The 20,762-nt window shown below is 56.1% G+C and overlaps 3 protein-coding genes across 5 annotated transcripts; 1 reads left to right on the forward strand and 2 right to left on the reverse strand.

The window, feature by feature from the left end:
* The first annotated feature begins 510 nt into the window (after nucleotides 1-510).
* Nucleotides 511-9,610, forward strand: PPP4C (protein phosphatase 4 catalytic subunit). Of its 2 annotated transcripts, none has more exons than XM_003281936.3 (9): nucleotides 511-608; nucleotides 830-990; nucleotides 5,811-5,862; nucleotides 6,724-6,774; nucleotides 6,987-7,088; nucleotides 7,639-7,812; nucleotides 7,899-8,025; nucleotides 8,901-9,090; nucleotides 9,168-9,610. In XM_003281936.3, the coding sequence occupies exons 2-9, from the start codon at nucleotides 893-895 to the stop codon at nucleotides 9,295-9,297; spliced, it is 924 nt and encodes a 307-aa protein (XP_003281984.1). In that variant the 5' UTR covers nucleotides 511-608; nucleotides 830-892; the 3' UTR covers nucleotides 9,298-9,610. The 2 variants fall into 2 exon arrangements, with proteins under 2 accessions (XP_003281984.1, XP_012360784.1); XM_012505330.2 differs by having other exon boundaries at nucleotides 520-614.
* Nucleotides 9,611-10,013: 403 nt separating this feature from the next.
* TBX6 (T-box transcription factor 6) lies at nucleotides 10,014-16,323 on the reverse strand. Its single transcript, XM_030798778.1, has 8 exons — nucleotides 15,513-16,323; nucleotides 15,195-15,429; nucleotides 13,117-13,384; nucleotides 12,867-13,013; nucleotides 12,719-12,789; nucleotides 11,000-11,073; nucleotides 10,734-10,917; nucleotides 10,014-10,660 (listed from the first exon to the last, which is right to left on the reverse strand). The coding sequence occupies exons 1-8, from the start codon at nucleotides 15,628-15,630 to the stop codon at nucleotides 10,447-10,449; spliced, it is 1,311 nt and encodes a 436-aa protein (XP_030654638.1). The 5' UTR covers nucleotides 15,631-16,323; the 3' UTR covers nucleotides 10,014-10,446.
* A 427-nt stretch (nucleotides 16,324-16,750) lies between these two features.
* On the reverse strand, nucleotides 16,751-20,745 carry YPEL3 (yippee like 3). Of its 2 annotated transcripts, XM_012505335.2 has the most exons (5): nucleotides 20,588-20,745; nucleotides 19,743-19,925; nucleotides 19,594-19,637; nucleotides 19,275-19,383; nucleotides 16,751-17,235 (listed from the first exon to the last, which is right to left on the reverse strand). In XM_012505335.2, the coding sequence occupies exons 2-5, from the start codon at nucleotides 19,857-19,859 to the stop codon at nucleotides 17,146-17,148; spliced, it is 360 nt and encodes a 119-aa protein (XP_012360789.1). In that variant the 5' UTR covers nucleotides 19,860-19,925; nucleotides 20,588-20,745; the 3' UTR covers nucleotides 16,751-17,145. The 2 variants fall into 2 exon arrangements, with proteins under 2 accessions (XP_012360789.1, XP_003281979.1); XM_003281931.3 differs by having other exon boundaries at nucleotides 19,743-20,703.
* Nucleotides 20,746-20,762: the final 17 nt, after the last annotated feature.

Genomic DNA, 20,762 nt, shown 5'->3' on the forward strand with positions numbered 1-20,762 from the left:
GAGGCCGAAGGGTGGGGTGGGGGGGCGCGGATCACCTGAGATAGGGAGTTCGAGACCAGCCTGACCAACATGGAGAAACCCCGACTCTATTAAAAATACAAAATTAGCCCAGCGTACTAGCGCATGCCTGTAATCCCAGCTACTCAGGAGGCTGAGGCAGGAGAATTGCTGGAACCCGGGAGGCGGAAGTTGCGGTGAGCCGAGATCGTGCCATTGCACCCCGGCCTGGGCAACAAGAGGAAAACTCCGTCTCAAAAAAAGAAAAGATGAGAAAAGACAGTTGTTTAAACATTTTTATCAAATGAAATGGGAGGGGACTGGTCTAGGGTTTCTAACAGCCGCCACATCGCCCAGCGGCAGAGCCCACAAAACTGCCGCTGGCTGCCACCGGGTTCCTCCAGCTCCTTCCAGATCTCAGGCTGGGGAAGTGGTGCAGGGGTCGCTGCGAAAGGAGAGGAGCGTGTATGACGCCACATCCGGCGCGCGACGGAACTGGCCTCCCTTTGCTTCCGCGGCGGGGCCGGAAGTAGGGGCGGCGGCGGCGGCCCAAAGCGGAGTGAAGGAGGGAGGCAGGGAGCCGGGGAGCCGGAACCGGAGTCGCAGCGGCGGTAATAGTGCGAGACTCCTCTAAGTCGCCGTCCTTAGCGCAGGACCGCGGGGTTCGACGGGCGTTAGCGGGGGTGCGGCCAGGCCGTGGGACGCCGGGGGGTCCTGGGGCCTATGTGAAGGGAGGCGGGGGTGGGGGAGCCGGGCCAGCTCTAGAATCCAGTTGTCCGCCCCGGCCCCGGACGGACTCTCTGATCCGCGGGCTCGTCTTGGCCTTTCCCAGGAGACCCCTGTGCGGTGCGGAGGGGGCGGCGGCCCCGACTCTGACCCGCGCCGGGGGTGGGCCATGGCGGAGATCAGCGACCTGGACCGGCAGATCGAGCAGCTGCGTCGCTGCGAGCTCATCAAGGAGAGCGAAGTCAAGGCCCTGTGCGCTAAGGCCAGGTGAGCCCGTTGGCCCTGGGGAAGGGAGGCCAAGCCGCCGCCCACGGGTTCTGGCCTGGGGCAAACCCGACTGAGAATTTTGGGCTTGCCTTGTTTTGGAAGCTTTCCCAGAGAGGAGCAGGATGGAGCTGCTGCCCTCGAGGAAAAGCTAGCCTGCTCGGGGAAGACAGGGCGGATAAAGACATTTAAAGTTTTATTAGACGATGTGTTTCCAGTGGAGTAAGAGTGTTACATAAAGTACTTAGGAAACTCAAGGAAACAAGTCCATCTGTCGGGGGACGGAAGCTTGTTGGAGGGGGCCCGAACTGTGGGACAGGCCTCGAATAAGGAGGTGGTAAAAGAGTCAGCCAAAAACCAAAGGTTTCAGACAGGAAAGTTAAAGACCCTGTGATTTATAAAAGTCTTCTAATTCCAACAACAACGCTTAAAGGTTGGTGGTATTGTACTCATTTTACAGGTGAGAACTTCATGTTCAAAGTTGCCCACAAGTAAGGAATGGGGTCTGAAGCCAGCTCTTAGTGTCCTGTCCTTTTTCAGGCCATAATGCAAAAAGGTGGAGTTGGATCATTCACGTTCAGGGTGGGAGCCTGAGAAATCGTAGCAAGTAAGCCAGGGTAGAATTAAGCATGATAGGGAGGGAAGCCAGTTCAGAGTTATATGGGAAGTAGGATGATGTAGGGGTTAAGTTTCAGGTTTTGCAGTGTGAGATAGCTCTAGGTTTGAATCCGAACTCTGCCGCTTTCTAGCTGTGTTAGTGATCTTAAGGTGTCTTTATTTGTAAAGCAGAATTAATAGTACTTAATAAGATGATTGTGAAGATTCAGTGAGTTGGTGCTTGAGATGAGGTTAGCACAGTGTCTTGGTACAGCATACATGCTTGATAATCACCAGGTATTCTATTTCTCTTGGAAGAGGGCAATAATGAGATGGGCTAAAGCCATCAGGGAGGGCTTTTGAGTGGAGGTAGGCCTTGAAGGATGAAGATAATTTGGCTAGCTGATGGAGGCAGGGCCAGTGAGGGAAGGGCATTCCAAGCAGGACGAATGTAACAGTGGAGGCCCTGAGATGCATGGGGAACAGTCAGGGGTTTAATTAATTACCTGCCTCCTCTGGGGAACTTTGTGATTGTGGCTTCTACCAGGCTGGAGAACTGTGGCAGAAGAGCCTGCAGAATTACCCTATGTTTATTGACCAGTAAACATTGGCCTTTACAGGGCCACTATTGGCCTGGCCCTGTACTGGCAAAAAACTTCCATCCATCTCTTCCCCCCAGCAATCCTGTGAGGTTGGAATCATTTGTTGCATTTTATCGAACAGGAAGCCATGACTCGTAGAGGTCTGGTGACTTGACTGAGGTCACCCACCGAGGATGTGGTAGAGCTGGGTCCTGAATCTGTGGCCCTCAGGCTCTTTGCTTGGCCCTGCCTCACATAGACTCCCTGCAGCCAGACAGGGCCTGTGAGGGGATGATGAACAGGGTCGGCCTCTTTTTCGCCACCTGTCTGTGGCTTTTCTCTTTTGCTAGCTGACCAGACCAGCCCCATGGTATATTTAGTTGTCCTCTCTCCCTCAGTCCTGATTGGCATTTTTAGGAACTTAAACCTGTTTGTTGCCTGGCACTATTCTTTAACTCCGAAGTCTTATCTCCCTCACAGGCCCTGGATCAGTGTGGTGGTGATGGTAGACAAAGCTTGCATAGCATGCTGGAGTTTGCAGAATAGCAGGAAGTTATATATTCAGTCTCCATGGCTCCTCGCAGCAGCCTAAGGAATAGGCAGGGTGGGCTGAGTACTTAGCCCCATTTCATAGCAGAGGAAACTGAGCCTCTGAGTAGATAATGTCTTGCCCAACATCACGCAGCTAGTCGGAGGAGAAGTTAGTTTTGCATCCAGGTCTTTGTCTGTGCTCTGTGGTCACTGAGAGCCAGGCAGAGGCATTTAGATTTTGAAGTGGGGTGTGAAGCAGCAGGGAGCTATGGAAGGCTGAGGGGTGGAGGGTCCTGCCCAGTTGAAACTGAGTGGAACTAGGAGGTACTAGGCCAAGGCCTGAGTTGGCCGCTGTTGTCCCAGGCTCAGTCTGAAGCAGGGCCAGCTCTGATACCTGGTTATGGCCTCCTGGGGACCCACCAGAGACCCAGGCTGAGGCTGGTAGTGTCAAGAGCACCAGCTTGCCTAGAGGGCACAGACATGCAGATGAAACCTGTGGAAGCACAGAGGTCTGCAGTGTCTGAGCTGAAATTGCTGCTACTAGAAATATTAGCACAGTAGAAGAGCTGAGCTTTTGAATCAGGTGGTCTTCAGTATGAATCTTTGCTTTGTCACCTAAAAGCAATATGACCCTCGTCAAGTCACTTTCTGATTTTTTGAAATGATAATGACATGCAGTTGAGAGTCCGGGTATCCGGGCACAGGGCCTGCTGCGCTGGTAGCCATTACTGCAGGCAGGTCATGATAGGGCTGGGGAAGTGCTGCAAGTGACAGAACTGGGGCTGGAATCTGGGCCTGATTTCCAGGCCACACTGGGGTTGTGCTGGCACTGAGGGGGGCTTTGCAGAGAGCACGGGCCCTGCATGTGACCTCCCTGGGCTTCAGGTTTTCACTGGGTCTGTGGAAGGGGCTGGCATAAATTCTCAGGAAATTGGGCTTCTAGGTTCCAATTTAGCCACTCTCCAGCTTGCTGACCTTGACCCTGCCGCTTTTCTGTAAGCTTCAGTTTCTTTTCTTTCTTTCTTTTTTTTTTTGAGACAGAGTTTCGCTGTTACTACCCAGGCTGGAGTGCGGTGGCCCGATCTTGGCTCACTGCAACCTCCACCTCCCAGGTTCAAGTGATTCTCCTACCTCAGCCTCCCAAGTAGCTGGGATTACACGCATGCGCCACCATACCCAGCTAATTTTTGTATTTTTAGTAGAGACGGGGTTTCACCATGTTGGCCAGGATGGTCTTAATCTCTTGACCTCATGATCCGCCCGCCTTGGCTTCCCAAAGTGCTGGGATTACAGGCGTGAGCCACCACGCCTGGCCTAGCTTCGGTTTCTTTACTGTTACGTGAGGCTGAAGAGAACCTCCCCAGTCTGTTGGAAAGGTCACTATGAGCAGTTGATGGGGAAGGATGCTCAGCACAAGAAGCAGTGCAGGTGGGAGAGTTCGGGTGCTGGTGTGGCCTCAGACTACCGCCAGTGCCACCTTCCGTTCCCAGAAAGCCAGGGCAGACCTCCTTCGTGCTGCCTCTGCCATACAGAGCAAGGGGCATAAGTGAATCCTCCTGTCCACTGAGCTCAGGAAACTCATTCTAAGGGAAGAGATTGGCAGAAAGAGAGGGGCCAGGCAAGTTGGGCCTCTCACATCAGAATATCTTGATAAAGAATCAGACCCCAGAGCCAGGCTTCCCTGGTTCGTATCCCACCTGTGTCACTGGCACCAAGCCAGCCTCCTCCTGTGCTTCAATTTCTTCATCTGTGTACCGGGAATTGTCATAGTACCTGCCTGCCAAGCTCTTAATAACATTCCTGGCACACAATACGAGCTCGAATGTTCACTGCTGCTATTACCAGGCAAAATTTGGAAATATAGTGTTGCTTGAATTGGGTATCTATAGGCTGGGTGCAGTGGCTCATGCCTGTAATCCCAGCACTTTGGGAGGCAGAGGTGGGTAGATAACTTGAGGTCAGGAGTTCGAGACCAGCCTGGGCAACATAGTGAAATCTCGTCTCTACTAAAAATACAAAAATTAGCTGGGTGTAGTGGTACATGCCTGTAATCCCAGCTACTTGGGAGGTTGAGGCAGGAGAATTGCTTGAACCCAGGAAGCAGAGGTTTGCAGTGAGCAAAGATGGCGCCACTGCACTCCAGACTGGGCAGTGGAGCCAGACTCTGTCTCAAAAAAAAAAAAAAAAAAAAAAATTGGGTGTCTTACCTGGCAAAGTGATTTCATTTCCTGCTCACTCAAGTAGAAGTAGACCGCACCGCAAGGAGAAATAAAAAATATTTAAGTCCTCATAGTCGTAAAGAAATATTGAACACATGGCAAGAGCACCTCACTTTTTTTTTTTTTTTTTTTTTTTTTTTTTTTTTTTTTTTTTTTTTTTGAGATTTAAGTCTTGCTCTGTCGCCCAGGCTGGAGTGCAGTGGCATGATCTTAGCTCACTGCAACCCCCACCTCCCAGGTTCAAGCGATTTTCCTGCCTCAGCCTCCTAGTAGCTGGGATTACAGGCACGCGCCACCACGCATGGCTAATTTTTGTATTTTTATTAGAGACAGGGTTTCACCATGTTGGTCAGGCTGGCCTCGAACTCCTGACCTCGTGATCTGCCCGCCTTGGCCTCCCAAAGTGCTGGGATTACAGGCATGAGCCACCGCGCCCGGCCAAGAGCGCATCACTTTGAAGGCGCATCCACTGTGGGCCTGCCCTGGGCACCTACCCTTGTGTCTGGATAGGCCTGGGAGAAGGGCTCTGTGATTGGCCAAGAGTGACTTAAGCTCTGCTGTGGAGAGGATGGGTAGACCCGCCTCCCAGGAGTGAGTCCTGGATGCGGAAGAGGGAGCAGCAGGGGGAGTCAGGGCTGGAAAAGTCCCAGCCTGCTCAGAAGGCCTGGAACGCTGGGATAAGAGCTTGGACTTTGTCATTTTGGCAGCAGGGAGCCACGGAAGGGTGTTGCATGCTGGAGGGCTGTGGTCAGCCTGTTTTGGGGAGACTGTATGCTTCACTCCTGCCCCCTGGAGCTTCCAGGACCGCCTCATATCCTCCCCTCCCCCCAAAAAAGGTCAGGAATTGGGCTGGGCTGGCCTGGCTGTGGTGACCCTGGTCTTCTCCTGTCTCCAGAGAGATCTTGGTAGAGGAGAGCAACGTGCAGAGGGTGGACTCGCCAGTCACAGTGAGTACCTGCTGTCCCTGTAGAGCCAGGCCTGGTCTTTCAGGCACATGGACTTTCCTCTTTAGGGCTCTATAAGCCCACCCCTAAGCCTCTTGTATCTGTCCTTTCCCTCATCTTCAACGGAGCACCGCTAAAAGAAGTGGGGGTTGCTGTGCATGTTGGCTCACACCTGTGATCCCAGAATTTTGGGAGGGCAAGGTGGGCACATCCCTTGAGGTTAGGGGTTCGAGACCAGCCTAGCCAACGTGGTGAAACCCCGTGTCTACTAAAAATACAAAAATTAGCCACGCATGGTGGCACGTGCCTGTAATCCCAGCTACTTGGGAGGCTGAGGCAGGAGAATCGCTTGAACCCCAGAGGTGGAGATTGCAGTGAGCCGAGATCGAGCCACTGCACTCCAGCCTGGGTGACAGAGGGAGACTCTGTCTCAAAAAAAAAAAAAAAAAAAGAAAGAAAAGAAAGAGGGGTTGCGGGAAGGGACTTTGGATTTGTTAGTGGAGATTCTTGGCCAGGGCAGAAGGACTCCTATTTGGCGAGTGATTCTGCTCACATGTCTCCAGGGCTCTGTGTTAGTAACTTGATTCTGGGTACTTTGTGGAGAGTAGAGAGAGGAGGGGGCCGGGTCATCTACCTGGAAGGACTTAGTTCTAGCTCTTGCCTACAGAATAGTTGGTACTCAGCGTAGGACAGTGGGTATGGTTCCAGACCAGACTGACTTGGGGTGGGAGAGGAGAATTTTGGTCCTAGGAAGTAGAGGTACAGCCAAGAGTGATAAAGCTCACTAAAGCAGCGGGTGTTTGGAGGGTAGCCCCTGGCAACTCCTACTGCCTGAGTTCGAACCCCACTCTTCCTGCTCCCCAGGTGTGCGGCGACATCCATGGACAATTCTATGACCTCAAAGAGCTGTTCAGAGTAAGAGTGTGGCCAACACTGTGAAATGTAACGGGGGGGATGACTGGAAGACCCCTTTAATCGAGGGTGGGAGCCTTAATTTGGGGCGTGGAGTGGGGGCAAGGGGCCCCAAGTTAGATGGGCGGTTATGGAAGAAGGGCCTCCGCTACACAGAAACAGGTAGGGGGTAGGGGACCGTTTAGTACAGGGCAAAACTTTCTGCTTCCCCACAGGTAGGTGGCGACGTCCCTGAGACCAACTACCTCTTCATGGGGGACTTTGTGGACCGTGGCTTCTACAGCGTCGAAACGTTCCTCCTGCTGCTGGCACTTAAGGTGGCAGTCCCCGGCTTCTGCACCCCCAACCTGGGCCACCTCGGGCCGGGCCTGTCTTAGTGCATTCCGCCTTCATCTCCTACCGTGACCAGCCCCACCTTGGAGCTGTGTCACTGGTGATGGACCGATTCTGCTTTTGGGGGTGGTCAGAGACTTGATGGGGGGTGAGGCCAGCGGGGCAGCATTCTGGGAGGGGCAGAGGCTCACTGTTGTGAATGTGGCAGGTCATTGATGCCACTGGTGGGAGAGGCAGTGTGGGGCCAGATGACAAAGGGTCTGGGTGCCTTGCTAGGGACCTGGTCTGTGTCTGGCAGGTGAAAGAAGAGCCATTAGGTTCATAGTTTATGTGGATGGGTCAGGTTTACATTCTCTGGAGGGGTCCTGTGAGCCTGGGAGGTGGCTGATGCCACACGATTCAGGCGAGAGGTGCCAGGAGTTTGCTGGGCAGTGGTTGTGAGGATGGCATGAGGCTGGTGGGCATGAGGAGGTCAGAGAGGGATGTGTGAAGAGACCGTCTAGGCGCCAGCCCCGGCTTGGTGGCCACCCCCAGGTTCGCTATCCTGACCGCATCACACTGATCCGGGGCAACCATGAGAGTCGCCAGATCACGCAGGTCTACGGCTTCTACGATGAGTGCCTGCGCAAGTACGGCTCGGTGACTGTGTGGCGCTACTGCACCGAGATCTTCGACTACCTCAGCCTGTCAGCCATCATTGATGGCAAGGTAGGCCAGCCCAGGGCTCCATGGGACGGGGAGAGGAGGGGCCTCCAGGCCTCAGCCCCGCCCTGTTTCCTTTCTCTCCCCCGTAGATCTTCTGTGTGCATGGGGGCCTCTCCCCCTCCATCCAGACCCTGGATCAGATTCGGACAATCGACCGAAAGCAAGAGGTGCCTCATGATGGGCCTATGTGTGACCTCCTCTGGTCTGACCCAGAAGGTGAGGGCATGTGGGCAGGGGCAGGCAGGGACAGCCAGGAGGGGTTGGGAAAGAGAGGGAGCAGGGCTGGTCTTCATTGGCACCCATCCTCCACCTGCCAAATGGCTGGAACCCTGTAGGAGGAGCAGGGAGGCCTGCGTGGCAGATGCTTTGAGCATACAGTGGCTTGGGGCATGGCCCAGAGGGCTGTGGAGGACAACCAAGTCATTGCTCCCTCAAGTGAAGGGGCCTTAGAACATGACAGCAGCTTCTTCAGAGGTCAGAACCCCAGAATGGTAGCCCCCTGAGACCCCTCATTTTGTGGGTTCTCCACTAGTGTAGAGCAGAGCTGAGATTTAAAGTCAGGTCTTCTGAGGACCAGCCAGAGTTCCTGTTGTCACATACACACACAGGCACACATGCACAGGCAGCCTCTGCTCCAGCGCGCGCGCGCGCGCGCGCACACACACACACACACACACACACACACACACACACACACAGCCTCTGCTCCATCATAGCCACACACATACAGACACACACATGCAGCCACTGCGCCACAGCCACTCCGGACCTCCCTGTGACAACACAGGGTGCCCTTCTGTCTCTAGGAGTGCCCCTTTCACTCCTGTGTGCTGTTTGGACAGGGATTGTATGATCACTGATTACGAGGGGGCCCCAGCCATTGGGCGTTCTTTCTCCTCTGGAGCTTATCTGCCCCTACATTTGCTGTCCTGGTCCCCACCATCCCACAGACCATATTCAGGCCCCATGCTGTGGTCCCACGGGCCTCTGGCGGACTTGGGGAGGGGCCAGGCTGCTCACCCTCAAGGGGCAGCGCTGGCAGCCAGAGAAGCCTGAGGACATCCCTCTCCATCCCTGCCTTTCCCCATCAGACACCACAGGCTGGGGCGTGAGCCCCCGAGGGGCTGGCTACCTATTTGGCAGTGACGTGGTGGCCCAGTTCAACGCAGCCAATGACATTGACATGATCTGCCGTGCCCACCAACTGGTGATGGAAGGTTACAAGTGGCACTTCAATGAGACTGTGCTCACTGTGTGGTCGGCACCCAACTACTGCTACCGGTGAGCCGGCAGGGCCGGGCTGGGAGGGGCGGGCATCTGAGCCGAGCTGCTCCTGACCCTGCTGCCCCTCCTTCCAGCTGTGGGAATGTGGCAGCCATCTTGGAGCTGGACGAGCATCTCCAGAAAGATTTCATCATCTTTGAGGCTGCTCCCCAAGAGACACGGGGCATCCCCTCCAAGAAGCCTGTGGCCGACTACTTCCTGTGACCCCCCAGCCCCTGCCCCCTCCAGCCCTTCTGGCCCTCGGACCACTGTGACTGCCTTCTTCCTCAGACGGAGGCTGGGCATGGGGGGGCTGTCCTGGCTCTGCTGTCCCCCAAGAGGGTGCTTCGAGGGTGAGGACTTCTCTGGAGAGGCCTGGAGACCTAGCTCCATGTTCCTCCTCTCCTCTCTCCCCACTTGAACCATGAAGTTTCCAATAATTTTTTTTTCTTTTTTTCCTTCTTTTTTCTGTTTGTTTTTAGATAAAAATTTTGAGAAAAAAATGAAAAAAAAATTCTAATAAAAGAAGAAAAATGGTCTTTGGGTTTGTGCCAGACTTGGTTGGAAATGCACAGGGTTGCTGGCCTGAGACCTGGGGTGGACGTCAGGGCCTTGACTGCCTCAGGGCCCCGACCTGCCAGGAGGGCCAGTCAGCTTGCTCAGGGCAGTCAGCTTGCCCAGGGCCTCCAGGGGCTGCTGTCCGCTGGCTTCCCCAGCGCTAGGGAGAGGGCTCTGTTCTCATGGCAGCCTTATCTTATTAACAGCTAGCATCACAAGATTCTGATTTCTCCATTTTCCTGAAGAGGAGATGGGCCTAGAGAGCCGGTGGATTTTGTGCTAGGTCAGGCAGCTGGAAACACAGGTCTAGATCTGGGCCTGGGTCTCTTAGCAAAGCCTTTGCTCACCCAGCCCCGCCCAGGGCCAAACACAGGAGCCCAATGTTTCCTGAGCATGGATGGCTTTTGGGTTTTATTAACAAAAATACTCTGGTCCCAGAACAACAAACTGGTGTGGCCTGCACCAGTGGTTTGGGGGGGGTGGGGATTGAGCCTCCCCCAGAGCCCACGGGGAGGCCCGGTAGGTGGGGATGCTGGTCTGTGGCCCCATTTGGCCAGGCAGAGCCCCTTCCATTCACACGGAGGTGAGAGCCTGGAAGGGGAAGCCGGCCCCAGCTGGACTCCCAGCAGCCTTGGTTGGGCTTTGAAGCCAGAGAGGGGTGGGAGTGAAATCAAGGTGTGAAGTTGGGGTGGGGGGTGGGCAGGCCCAAGGCGGCCATTTGGTGTGGGGGATGGGGTCGGTGGAGGTGAGGGGGCTCCAGGGCTGGGGGAAGGGAACAGGAGGTTTGTGATGGAGGCAGAGGAGCCCAGCAGTGGCTCAGTACATGGGTTTGGAGCCCACATCCAGATAGCCCCCAGGCGTGGCATACGGTAGAGGGAAGGGGCCCCCTTGGAGAAAGTGTGGGGCAAAGGGTGCCGCCGGCGGAGCCGCTGCGTACCCGGAGCCCCCTGGCCCATGCGGCAGCTCCAGAAATGCAGCCGAGTAGGGGGCTGAGCGCCCGGAGTCTGGGGCCTCCGGGAAGCTGGGGCTCCTGACATGGAGAGAGGGATGTCAGAGCAGGGCAGAGGGACCCGCAGCCCCGCCTGGTCCCCTGTCCCACTCACCTGGTGGGAAGGTGACTGGGGGCCCCATGGAAAGCCGCAGGGTGCAGGAGGTAGGCCTCAGCACTGGGGCCACCACACGGAGGTGCCGGGGCAGCGGTGGCTTCCCCAGGGGCTGGGGCCTGTTCTGGATCTGATTCACGAATGTCTCCACCCAGGGTGGAGTCGCAGGGACCACCTGGTGTGTCTGGGGAGAGGGAAGGGAGATGTTAGGCTAGGGAGGATCCCTGTCTCAGGCCTGGCCCCATCGCCATCGGGACTACACTCACCTCCGCTCCCATAGGCCTCTGTGGCTGCTGGCTCTGGGCCCCGCAGTTTCCTCTTCACACGGGCATCTCGCTCCCTGGGGAACAGTGGTGGTGATGATGATGATGGTGATGGCCATGGTGATGGTAACAGTACTTACCCGGTGCCAAGCATTTCACCCTCCCAAGGACCCTGTCAGGTAGGGGCCATCATTATACCCATTTTATAGATTGAAGGCCAGAAAATTAAATAACTAGAAAGTGGCAGAGCTGGAATTTTGTCCCTGCTCAAGCTTGTCCATGCTTTCCTACTGTGTTTAGTAACAATGGAAACTCCTTCCCAGTGGCAAGGCCAGGGCACGGTCTCACCTAGCTCATCTTTTTGCCCCATCTCCGCTCTCAGCCTCTCTCTGGAATCCTCCTCTGTCCCCTCTTCATGGGCCGAACTGATCCTTTTTCTTTTCATTTTTAAAATTTGAGATGGGGTCTTGCTATGTTGCCCAGGCTGCAGTGCCGTGGCACGGTCACAGCTCACTGCAGCCTCCCACTCCTGGGCTCAAGTGATCTTTCCATCTCAGCCTCCCAAAGCGCTGGGACTACAGGCATGAGCCACCAAACCTATCCTTGCCTCAGTGCAAGCGCAAGTTCCTCAAGGAAGTCCTCCCTGACCTCCGAGAGCACACACCCCTCCCTCATAACATCCGTCACAGTTCTGCTTTTGCATTTGATGGAGTGACTCCTTGGTTCATGTCTGTCACTTCTGACAAACTGGAAGCTCCTTGAGGGCAGGGGCCAGCTCTGAGGGGCTGCAATTGGAACAGTTCCCACGGCCTTACAGACCCTTTACTGTCCAACATAACCTGGCTTCCCCTCCCCTGCCTGACTCCTACTCCATTGCAGCCACGCCACAGGCACAGCCCCACCTGTGCCTTTGCACGTGCTGTTCCCACTCCCTAGTGTGCTTTGCCAGATGCCCACCTGGTTCCCTCCCGTACTTCCTTCAGCTCTTTCTCAAGTTTCTTCCCACTGAGGCCTTTCCAGGCCTCTTACTAATACCTCACCCCAGTCCTTCCTATCTTTTCCTGTTTTATTTCTCTTCTCCTTTTTTTCTTTTTTTTTTGAGACAGAGTTTTCTTTTCTTTTTTTTTTTTGAGAGGGAGTTTTGCTCTTGTTGCCTAGGCTGGAATGCAATGGCACGATCTCAACTCACTACAACCTCCGTCTCCTGGGTTCAAGAGATTCTCCTGCCTCAGCCTCCCAAGTAGTTGAGATTACAGGCGTGTTGCCACCATGCCTGGCTAATTTTTGTATTTTTAGTAGAGACAGGGTTTCACCATGTTGGCAGGCTGGTCTAAAACTCCTGGCCTCAGGTGATCTGCCCACCTCAGCCTCCCAGAGTGCTGGGATTACAGGCATGAGCCCACTGCACCCGGTCTCTCTTCTCTTTAGAATAGCTTCCTAACAGATGACACTTTATTTATTTCTGTTGTCTGCTTGTCTACTCTCCCCCACTAGAAATCAGCTCCATGAGGGCCGGGGCTTTGGTTTGCTTTGTTTGATTTATCTCCAGTGCCTGGAACTGTCCCTGGCACATAGCAGGTACTATATAAGTATTTGCTGAGTCAGTGAATGAATGTTTTTACTTACCACTGCATTCCTGATGTCCAGCACGGTGCCTAGCACACAGTGAGTGACTAATAAACATTTGTTGAATGCATGAGCAAATGAATGAACAACTCCCACCTCTTACAGTTTCTGCCGTTCTCCCGGAAGCCTTTGGCAAAGGGATTGGCTGCAATCTTCAGTTGTGTGATCTGGGGACACACATCCAGGGTCAAAGCAACTGTGGTCTGGGCAGGGGGCCACCACCCCCTCAAGCAGGGTCACTCACCCGTGGGTTCTGGTAGGCTGTCACGGAGATGAATGTGGTCTCGGGGAAGCGGAAGGAGGCCATGCCCCCCCAGTGCTGGCTGCAGAGCTGGGCTGCCCGAACTAGGTGTATGCGGGGTTGGTACTTGTGCATGGAGTGCAGGATCAGCTGGGAGGGAGGAAATGGGAGTGATGCCCTGCCCTGCGCCTCAGCCTTGGCCTCCCTTCTAGCACCCCCCGACCCTATCCTGGAGTGCCAGCCTGGGCCTCACGTGGCCGTGGGGGTCCAGCGTGCTGTTGGTGAGCTTGACACGATGGAAAGACACAGGCTGCCGCATCCAATGTGCACCAGTGGCAGGAGAGTCGGGGTGAATGTAGACACGGTCGGGCAGACGGGGCTCTGCCTTGCCGCTGGGCTCCCAGCGCCGGCCCTGCCAGCGGTAGCGAGCCCCATCCACCGGAACCACATCCAGAAGAAACAAGTAGCGGGCCTCGGGGTCCAGGCCAGTGACTGACACTCGGCAGGCAGGGAACATGCGCCTGTGCAAGGGAGGGGACAGGAGAGGCCTGGAGCTACCCACTGGCCAGGGGTGGGCCCAGCACCAGAACCGAGACATAGCAACAGGCTCCCCAGAGCTGTCAGAGAAACATCAAAGGAGGTGGAATTAGAACGCAGAGGGCAGGCCGGAGGCTGTGGCTCACACCTCTAATCCCAGTACTTTGGGAGGCCAAGGTGGGAGGATCTCTTGGGTCAGGAATTCAAGACCAGCCTGGGCAACATAGAAAGACCCCATCTCGCCAGGCGCGGTGGCTCACGCCTGTAATCCCAGCACTTTGGGAGGCCGAGGCGGGTGGATCACAAGGTCGCGAGATCGAGACCACCCTGGCCAACATGGTGAAACCCTGTCTCTACTAAAAATACAAAAAAAAATTAGCCGGGCATGGTGGCAGGCACCTGTAATCCCAGTTACTTGGGAGGCTGAGGCAGGAGAATCGCTTGAACCCGGGAGGCAGAGGTTGCAGTGAGCCGAGATCGCGCCATTGCACTCCAGCCTGGGCAAAAAGAGTGAAACTCAAAAAAATTAAAAAATTAGCCAGGCATGGTGGTGCACACTGATAGTCCCAGTAACTACAGAGGCTGAGGTGGGAGGGTCACTTGAGCCTGGGAGGTCAAGACTACAGTGAGCCACAATTGCACCACTGCACTCCAGCCTGGGCAACAGGGCGAGACACTGTCTCTGAAAAAGGAAAAAGGGCCGGGCGCAGTGGCTCATGCCTGTAATCTCAGCACTTTAGGAAGCTGAGTTGGAAGGATCATGAGGTCAGAAGTTTGAGACCAGCCTGGCCAATATGTTGAAACACTGTCTCTACTAAAAATACAAAAATTAGCCGGGTGTGGTGGTGTGTGCCTATAGTCTCAGCTAGTCGGGAGGCTGAGGCAGGAGAATCGCTTGAATCCAGGAAGCAGAGGTTGTGGTGAGCCGACAAGATCGCGCCACTACACTCCAGCCTGGGCAACAGAGCGAGACTCCATCTCAAAAAAAAAAAAAGAACCCAGAGGGCAGAATCTTAGAGCTGGAAGGTTTTCTTGTCTCATTTTACATTTGGGGAAACAGGACAGACGGGTTAAGTGATCTGTCACACAGCAGGTTAGGAACAGAGCCATGACTCCTACCCCTCAGCCTATTTGCAGAAGCAGGGGTGACTAACTTTCTTGCTAGGAGCTTCCTGTCCCCACCCTCCTCTCCTCCCCTGATCTCCAGCACCAGAATCTGCAGCTCTTAGATGAATTTGCTTTAGAAAAAATATACCCTGCCTGCAGTAGGGCCAAGGACTTTCCATGCCAGGGCTTGAGCTCCTGCCCTAGATAAAGACCTCATCTAAGGCCAAACACTGACCATGTCCCTGCCTCTAGGGTGACCCTGGACCTAGTCATATACTGACTCCTATTCGAGTTGCATACTGATCCCCAATCCTGGCCAGATTTCCCTGATGCTGGTCAATGGGCTGGCCCTTGACCCCCTGTCCTTATCTGGATGCTGGTCTAAGCCACACACTAACCTATAACCCAGAGGGACTTCCTGACTGTGCCCCAGACTGACCCATGACCCTTGCCATAGATTGGTCCCTAAACGCAACCACAGAATCCACAGACTGGCCCTTAACCCTTGTCACAGAATGACTCCTGATTCCAGCCACAGAGTAACCCCTGCCCCAGGCCATAGTCAGATTCTAAGCCTAGGCAGAGCTCTAGCCCCTCGGGAACCACCCAGACCTAGCCCCCTCCCCAGGGACTCTGCCTTTCCCAAGAGACCCCCACCAGAAACACAGACCCTGGCCAGCCCCTCACCTCCCAGCTTTGGTGATGATCATTTCTGTTCCCACAGAGCTGAACTCCTTCCATAGCTCCCGGTTCTCCAGGCTCAGGCTGACCCCGGGGAGGGAATGGAGGGCCTCTGGAGCTGATGGGGCCGGCTCAGTGCCCATGGCAGGGGGCAGAAGGGGCAGAGGTGGGTGCGCGGCCAGGGTGTGGGGAGCAGCCTCCATCCCGGAGAGGAAGCAATCCAGTTTAGGGGTGTCCAATTCTGGAAGCCGGGGAAGAATGAGGAGCCAGTCGAGGGCCACAGCCCCCCTATTCTCCTACCCAGGAGCTGGTCCCAGCGCTCACCGGGGTAGCGGTAGCCCTCTGCTAGGGCGGGTGGGAAGCTGGAGTCGGCCCCAGGTTGGGTGGGCCCCAGGCGGTAGCCGGCCCCCAGGGACGGGTACAATTCTCGTGGATGGTACATGTTGTAGTTCCGTCTGGCCTCAGGTCTCGCTGCTTAGAGCCCCCGGTGCTGCGAGATGCCCCCTTTATAGCTCACAGCTCAGCCCCTTCCAGATCCAGGATCACAGCCCCTCCCCTCTTTGGGGCCCTGGAGTTGGGCTGGGGTGGAGACCCCTGGGGCCTCGAAGGGGTCCGAGAGGGGGCCAGATACCTGGGTACGGTCCCCTCCTCCCCTCCCTCCCCACCCCGGGAGACTTCATTAGCCTCGACCCCCTGCCCCCTCATTACATAATTAACTCCTCGGCTTGATTGATCCCCGGGGCTCGGACAGGGACGCAGTTTGGTGCTTCCGGCCAGCTGGTCCCCGTTCCCACGGGGGGGAGCCCCGGCTAGGGATAAGCTGGGGGGCGGGGCCTGGAACCTGGACGGAGCCAAGAGTCCCGGGACACACCTTGGCGCCCCAGACCTTCTGGCAGGTGACCGCCCTCCGCCCCCTTCACTTGGAGGCCGGGCCCTGGAGGGAAGCAGCATGACCAGAGGGAAAGTGCAGGCTGGAGGGACGCAGCCTGAGCTGATTTCACAGGGCACTCGGGGCCGCGAGGAGGCCGCAGCCCAGTCCTGGGCACCGTAGTCCTCTCTGGTCCCCATGCTAAAAAAACCTCCACCCTGAGCCAATCCTCCAAACTTCGGAGGCGCTCACAGTCCAACAGCTTCTGACGCCTCGCGCCAGGGTTTCCCAAAAGGTCCCGCGCTGGGGAACCCTCGGAACTACACTTCCCGGCAGGCCCAGCGCTGAGGCGCGCCCGAAGGAGCCGGACGGACCACGCGGGGGCCGCTGGAAGTTGTAGTCCGGCCGCGAAGGGGCTGCGAGGCCGGCGGCGCGGTTGCCTCCCTGGGGCGCTGCCCCTAGGCGGCGGCCAAACGCTGCAGATGAGCAGACGCAAATGAGCCGAGGTCACGGCGTAGGCAGCCAGAGTGGGCTCAGGACGTCCGCCGGCAGTGAAACCGTCCCGGTTCCTGGAGACCCAGCATGGACGGGTGTGCCTACCCCATGCCCTGCTGGGGCTCAGAACCGCACAGGTCTATAGGGGCAGAAATCTCCGCTTGAGCTCCCCCTTCCCAGATTAGACGCGAGCCTGGGCTGTCTCCACTCCATTGTTTTATTATGTACAAACGCTACAGAACGAGGGGGACAGACACGCGTGGGGTAAGAAGGGCCTGGTGGGAGGAGTTCACAGAGCAGACGGTGCACTGGGGCCAGGAGAGCAGAACACAGGCCATAACTATAGGGCAGGTGGGGCAGGAACGGGTTAAAAACGAGATCCAAGCCAGCCAGATCGCAGGAGGTGCGGGGGCGTCGTCCCCCTTCTGTTCTCCCCCCAAGGTCACAGTGCATGCAATAAAATATATATACAGGAGCTGGATCCGTCCTCTGCAGGGGCCCTAAGGGTCCAGAGCTCCCTTCGGGCGGAGGGAAGCCGGTGGCGCTCCCTGGCGGCCAGGCCGGGCTGGAGCCACATGCGTCGGGGATCGGGGGTCAGTCCCAGCCGTTGTCTTTGATCATGTGGTTGAGTTCAATGATGTACTTCCCCTCTTTGTACTTCTGGCTGCTCTCAAAGGCCTGTTCCTGAAAGGAGGGGCGGGACCGTCATCCCCGGAGCAACAGTCTCACCACAAGGCACAGGGGTTGGGGAGTGGACATGAGTGGCCCCATTTTACATATGAGGAAACTGTGGCCCAGAGGGGCAGGGCCGTGTTTCTCACAAACACAGAGTAGAATAGAACTCCCTGACTCCAAGGTACTTTTTTAAGTACTAATGATGGCTCCAACAGAGAAGATAGGGAAGTGGCTAAAAGATTTCACAGTTCAGGGTTTGCAAACTGGTAGCTTCATGGCCATTTTGGCCTGCAACATGTATTATGTTTGGACAGCAGAGAGTTTAATAAAAATAACTTTAAAGTATTAAAATATAAGTAGGCCATGCTCACTCCAGTTTGCCCAGCCTGCCCCCAACTCCCAACCCTGCCAATCTATGCTACCCTTTACACATCTACAGTATCTGCTTGGCCTTGCAGGCACTTGAGGTTTTTTTTGTTTGTTTTGTTTTGAGAGGGAGTTTTGCTCTGTCGCCCAGGCTGGAAGTGCAACGGCGGGATACAAGCTCACTGCAACCTCCACTTCCCGGGTTCAAGTGATTCTCCTGCCTTAGCCTCCTGAGTAGCTGGGATTACAGGCGCCCACCACCACGCCGAGCTAATTTTTGTATTTTTAGTAGAGATGGGGTTTCACTATGTTAGTCAGGCTGTTCTCGAACTCCTGACCTCAGGTGATCCACCTGCCTCAGACTCCCAAAGTGCTGCGATTACAGGCATGTGGGTGCCACCACACCCAGCCTGGCACTTGAGTTTTTGACCTCTTGTCTAGGCCAGCTCTTTAATTATTATTATTTTTGAAACGGAGTCTCGCTCTGTCACCCAGGCTGGAGTGCAGTGGTGCAATCTCAGCTCACTGCAAGCTCTGTCTCCCGGGTTCACGCAATTCTCCTGCCTCAGCCTCACAAGTAGCTGGGACTACAGGCGCCCGCCACCACGCCCAGCTGATTTTATTTTTGTATTTTTAGTAGAGATGGGGTTTCACCGTGTTAGCCAGGATGGTCTCAATCTCCTGACCTTGTGATCCACCTGCCTCGGCCTCCCAAAGTGCTGGGATTATAGGCGTGAGCCACTGTGCCTGGCCGGCCAGCTCTTTATTTGATAGAAGTCCAGAGTGGCCAAGCCACCTGTCCAGAGACACACAGCTAATCTGTGGCAGGGTCAGCAGTGAGCTCAGGTCAGGGCTGGCTGGCTGGCTCTGCCTGGGGCATCCACCTCACAGAGGTACCACAGCTCCAAGCGACACCTGAAGAATCCTGTCCCTTGCAGTGTCCCAAGAGCATCTTCCTTTGCCACATCTAATCTGATCCCTGTAACAATCCTGAGTGCTAGGCAGTGGCTTTACCTTCCACTGAGAGATAAGGAAATAAGACTCAGGGTAGTGAAATCAAACCCTGGACAGCAGCAGTGGCAATGAGGGCTATGGAAAGGGAGGCTGGTGAACCCAAGCTCCATGTTGTTGTGGACTCTGGGGCAATTTTTCTGATACTCTGAATGACAATATAAGCTGGTGACCAAGGGTTTGGAGTGAAAAAAAAACCAACCAACCAACTCAGATTCTGGTCCCTATTCTGTTACTTACCAGTTGTGTGATCTTGGGCAAGTTACCTAACATCTCTGGGCCTCCCTGTTTTCTTCTGTAGAGATAATAATAGCTTCTACCTACAGGATCACTGCAATGATTGAATGAGATAATAGACGCCAGACACACAACAGTGCAAGGCACACAACAGTGCAAGGCACATAAGCATTCCATAAATGGTGACTCTGATTATATCCTAACTCTCAAATGGGGATCCAAGTGCCTGGGAGAGAAGGGATGGGTTAAGAGAAAAGTTCTACAGCCCTTGCAAGGTGCAAGATAAAGAGAACGTGGTCAGGGATGAAAAGACAATCTGACTTGTGTGAGCTAGGCCTATGCAATCTAAAAGGCTATAGGGTGACAGCTTGTCAGGAGGAGGTGTTGGAAGGTCAGGTCAAAGGCTAGCCTGGGGTCACAGGTGGCTGACTCACATATTTCCAGCCCAAAGTGGTCTTGCAGTTCTCGCAGTGGATGTCGGCGACAGCATGGAGGCCAGTCAGCAGTACCCGCTCCTCGGCTGGCCCGCAGCCCACGTTCACCCTGTGGGGACATGGGGCAGTCCCAGGGAGGGTCCTGCCATCACAGCCCCCCCCCCTCCCCCCCAAGCACTGCATCTGTCCTCAGCATCCAAGAGATGATGCTCACAATTTCCTGCCTGCACCAGGTAACTCTGGAAGTCTCAGCAGGATGCCAGGGGTCACAGGTCACAACAGAGGTCAGGGAAAGCAAGAAGGGAGGCCAGATACTCACACAGAGTTGAAGAGGTAGGCACGCCCCTGACTGCCCTGGAAGGACTAAAGGGTGGGAGGGTGGGAAGAGAGGAGGGGGTCAGGGCTGCCGGTGGGGAGCTGCCAGGCAGCCCCTATAGGTTCCAGCCCCACTGTGGCCTTGTTGGTTACCTTGGAGATGAGGTCGTCGTGGTTGGCCAGGTGAGCGCGGCAGTGGGCACAGCTATACCTCCGGTGACAATCATCCAAGTAGGCCTGAAACGTCTTGGGCTTTGAAATCCGCACCATGGCGGGGGCCGGGGGCAGTGGCCCCACGCGGGGAGCGGCCCACGGGGAGCAGAGGGAGCCCAGTGCCTGCCGGGGAGGGAGTAGGTGGGCTGTCAGGACCTGGGCCACACACATGCGAGGCACTCCCAGAGCCATGGGGACTCGCTCTGTCACACTCGGCTGCTCTCTCCTTTCCCCAGAGCCAGCAGCCTCTCCGGGGACCAGGGGCGTCTCGGTTTTGACTCAGTGAGGAGGCCTCAGGTTGCATCAATGGGGAAACTGAGGCTCGGAGGAGCCCAGGGTGAGTCACCCGCCCGCTTCCGGCCTCACCCTTGCTGACCTGGCAGCTGAAGCTGGAGGAAGGGGCCTTGGAGGGGCTGGGCTGTCAGTTCCCAGTTTCGGGGGAGCATGGGCGGGTAGGCACTGGTTGGTCCTTGCGAACTCATCTGGAGAGCAGTGGGGTTCACTGGTGGTTTAGGGGGTTCATCGGGGAGAGGGTCCCCCACCTGGAGGAGGCAGGAGGCCTCGCCGTGAAGGTGGAGGGTCACCTAGGAGGGGAGGGGCTCTCACCTGCGGGCGCCGAGGCCTCCTCTACGCTTAGTGGCTCTTACCTGCATCGCGGAGCCTTACCTGGACCCCGGGGCTCACCTGGGGCGCGGGGGTGGGGGCGGACGCCGGGGGAGGGGGCAGTCCTCGCGGGCTGGGCGGGGGCGCGGGGCGACACGCAGCCCTGACGGCGCGGGCCTCACCTCGCCTGGGCGCGCGGGGCCCGGTCCGCCGGGGTGGGCTGGCCTGGGAGTGGGGGGCGCTCCTGGCGGGCGCCGTCCCCCCCGGCCCGGGTTCGCAGGCGCCTGGACTTGTTTACACCGAGCCCAGCTGCTGCCGCCTCTGCGGCGGGAGGGGGAGGGGACCCGCCTCCTGTCC

The sequence above is a fragment of the Nomascus leucogenys genome, chromosome 2 (genome assembly GCF_006542625.1).
Source record: "Nomascus leucogenys isolate Asia chromosome 2, Asia_NLE_v1, whole genome shotgun sequence".
NCBI classification, from domain to species: domain Eukaryota; kingdom Metazoa; phylum Chordata; class Mammalia; order Primates; family Hylobatidae; genus Nomascus; species Nomascus leucogenys.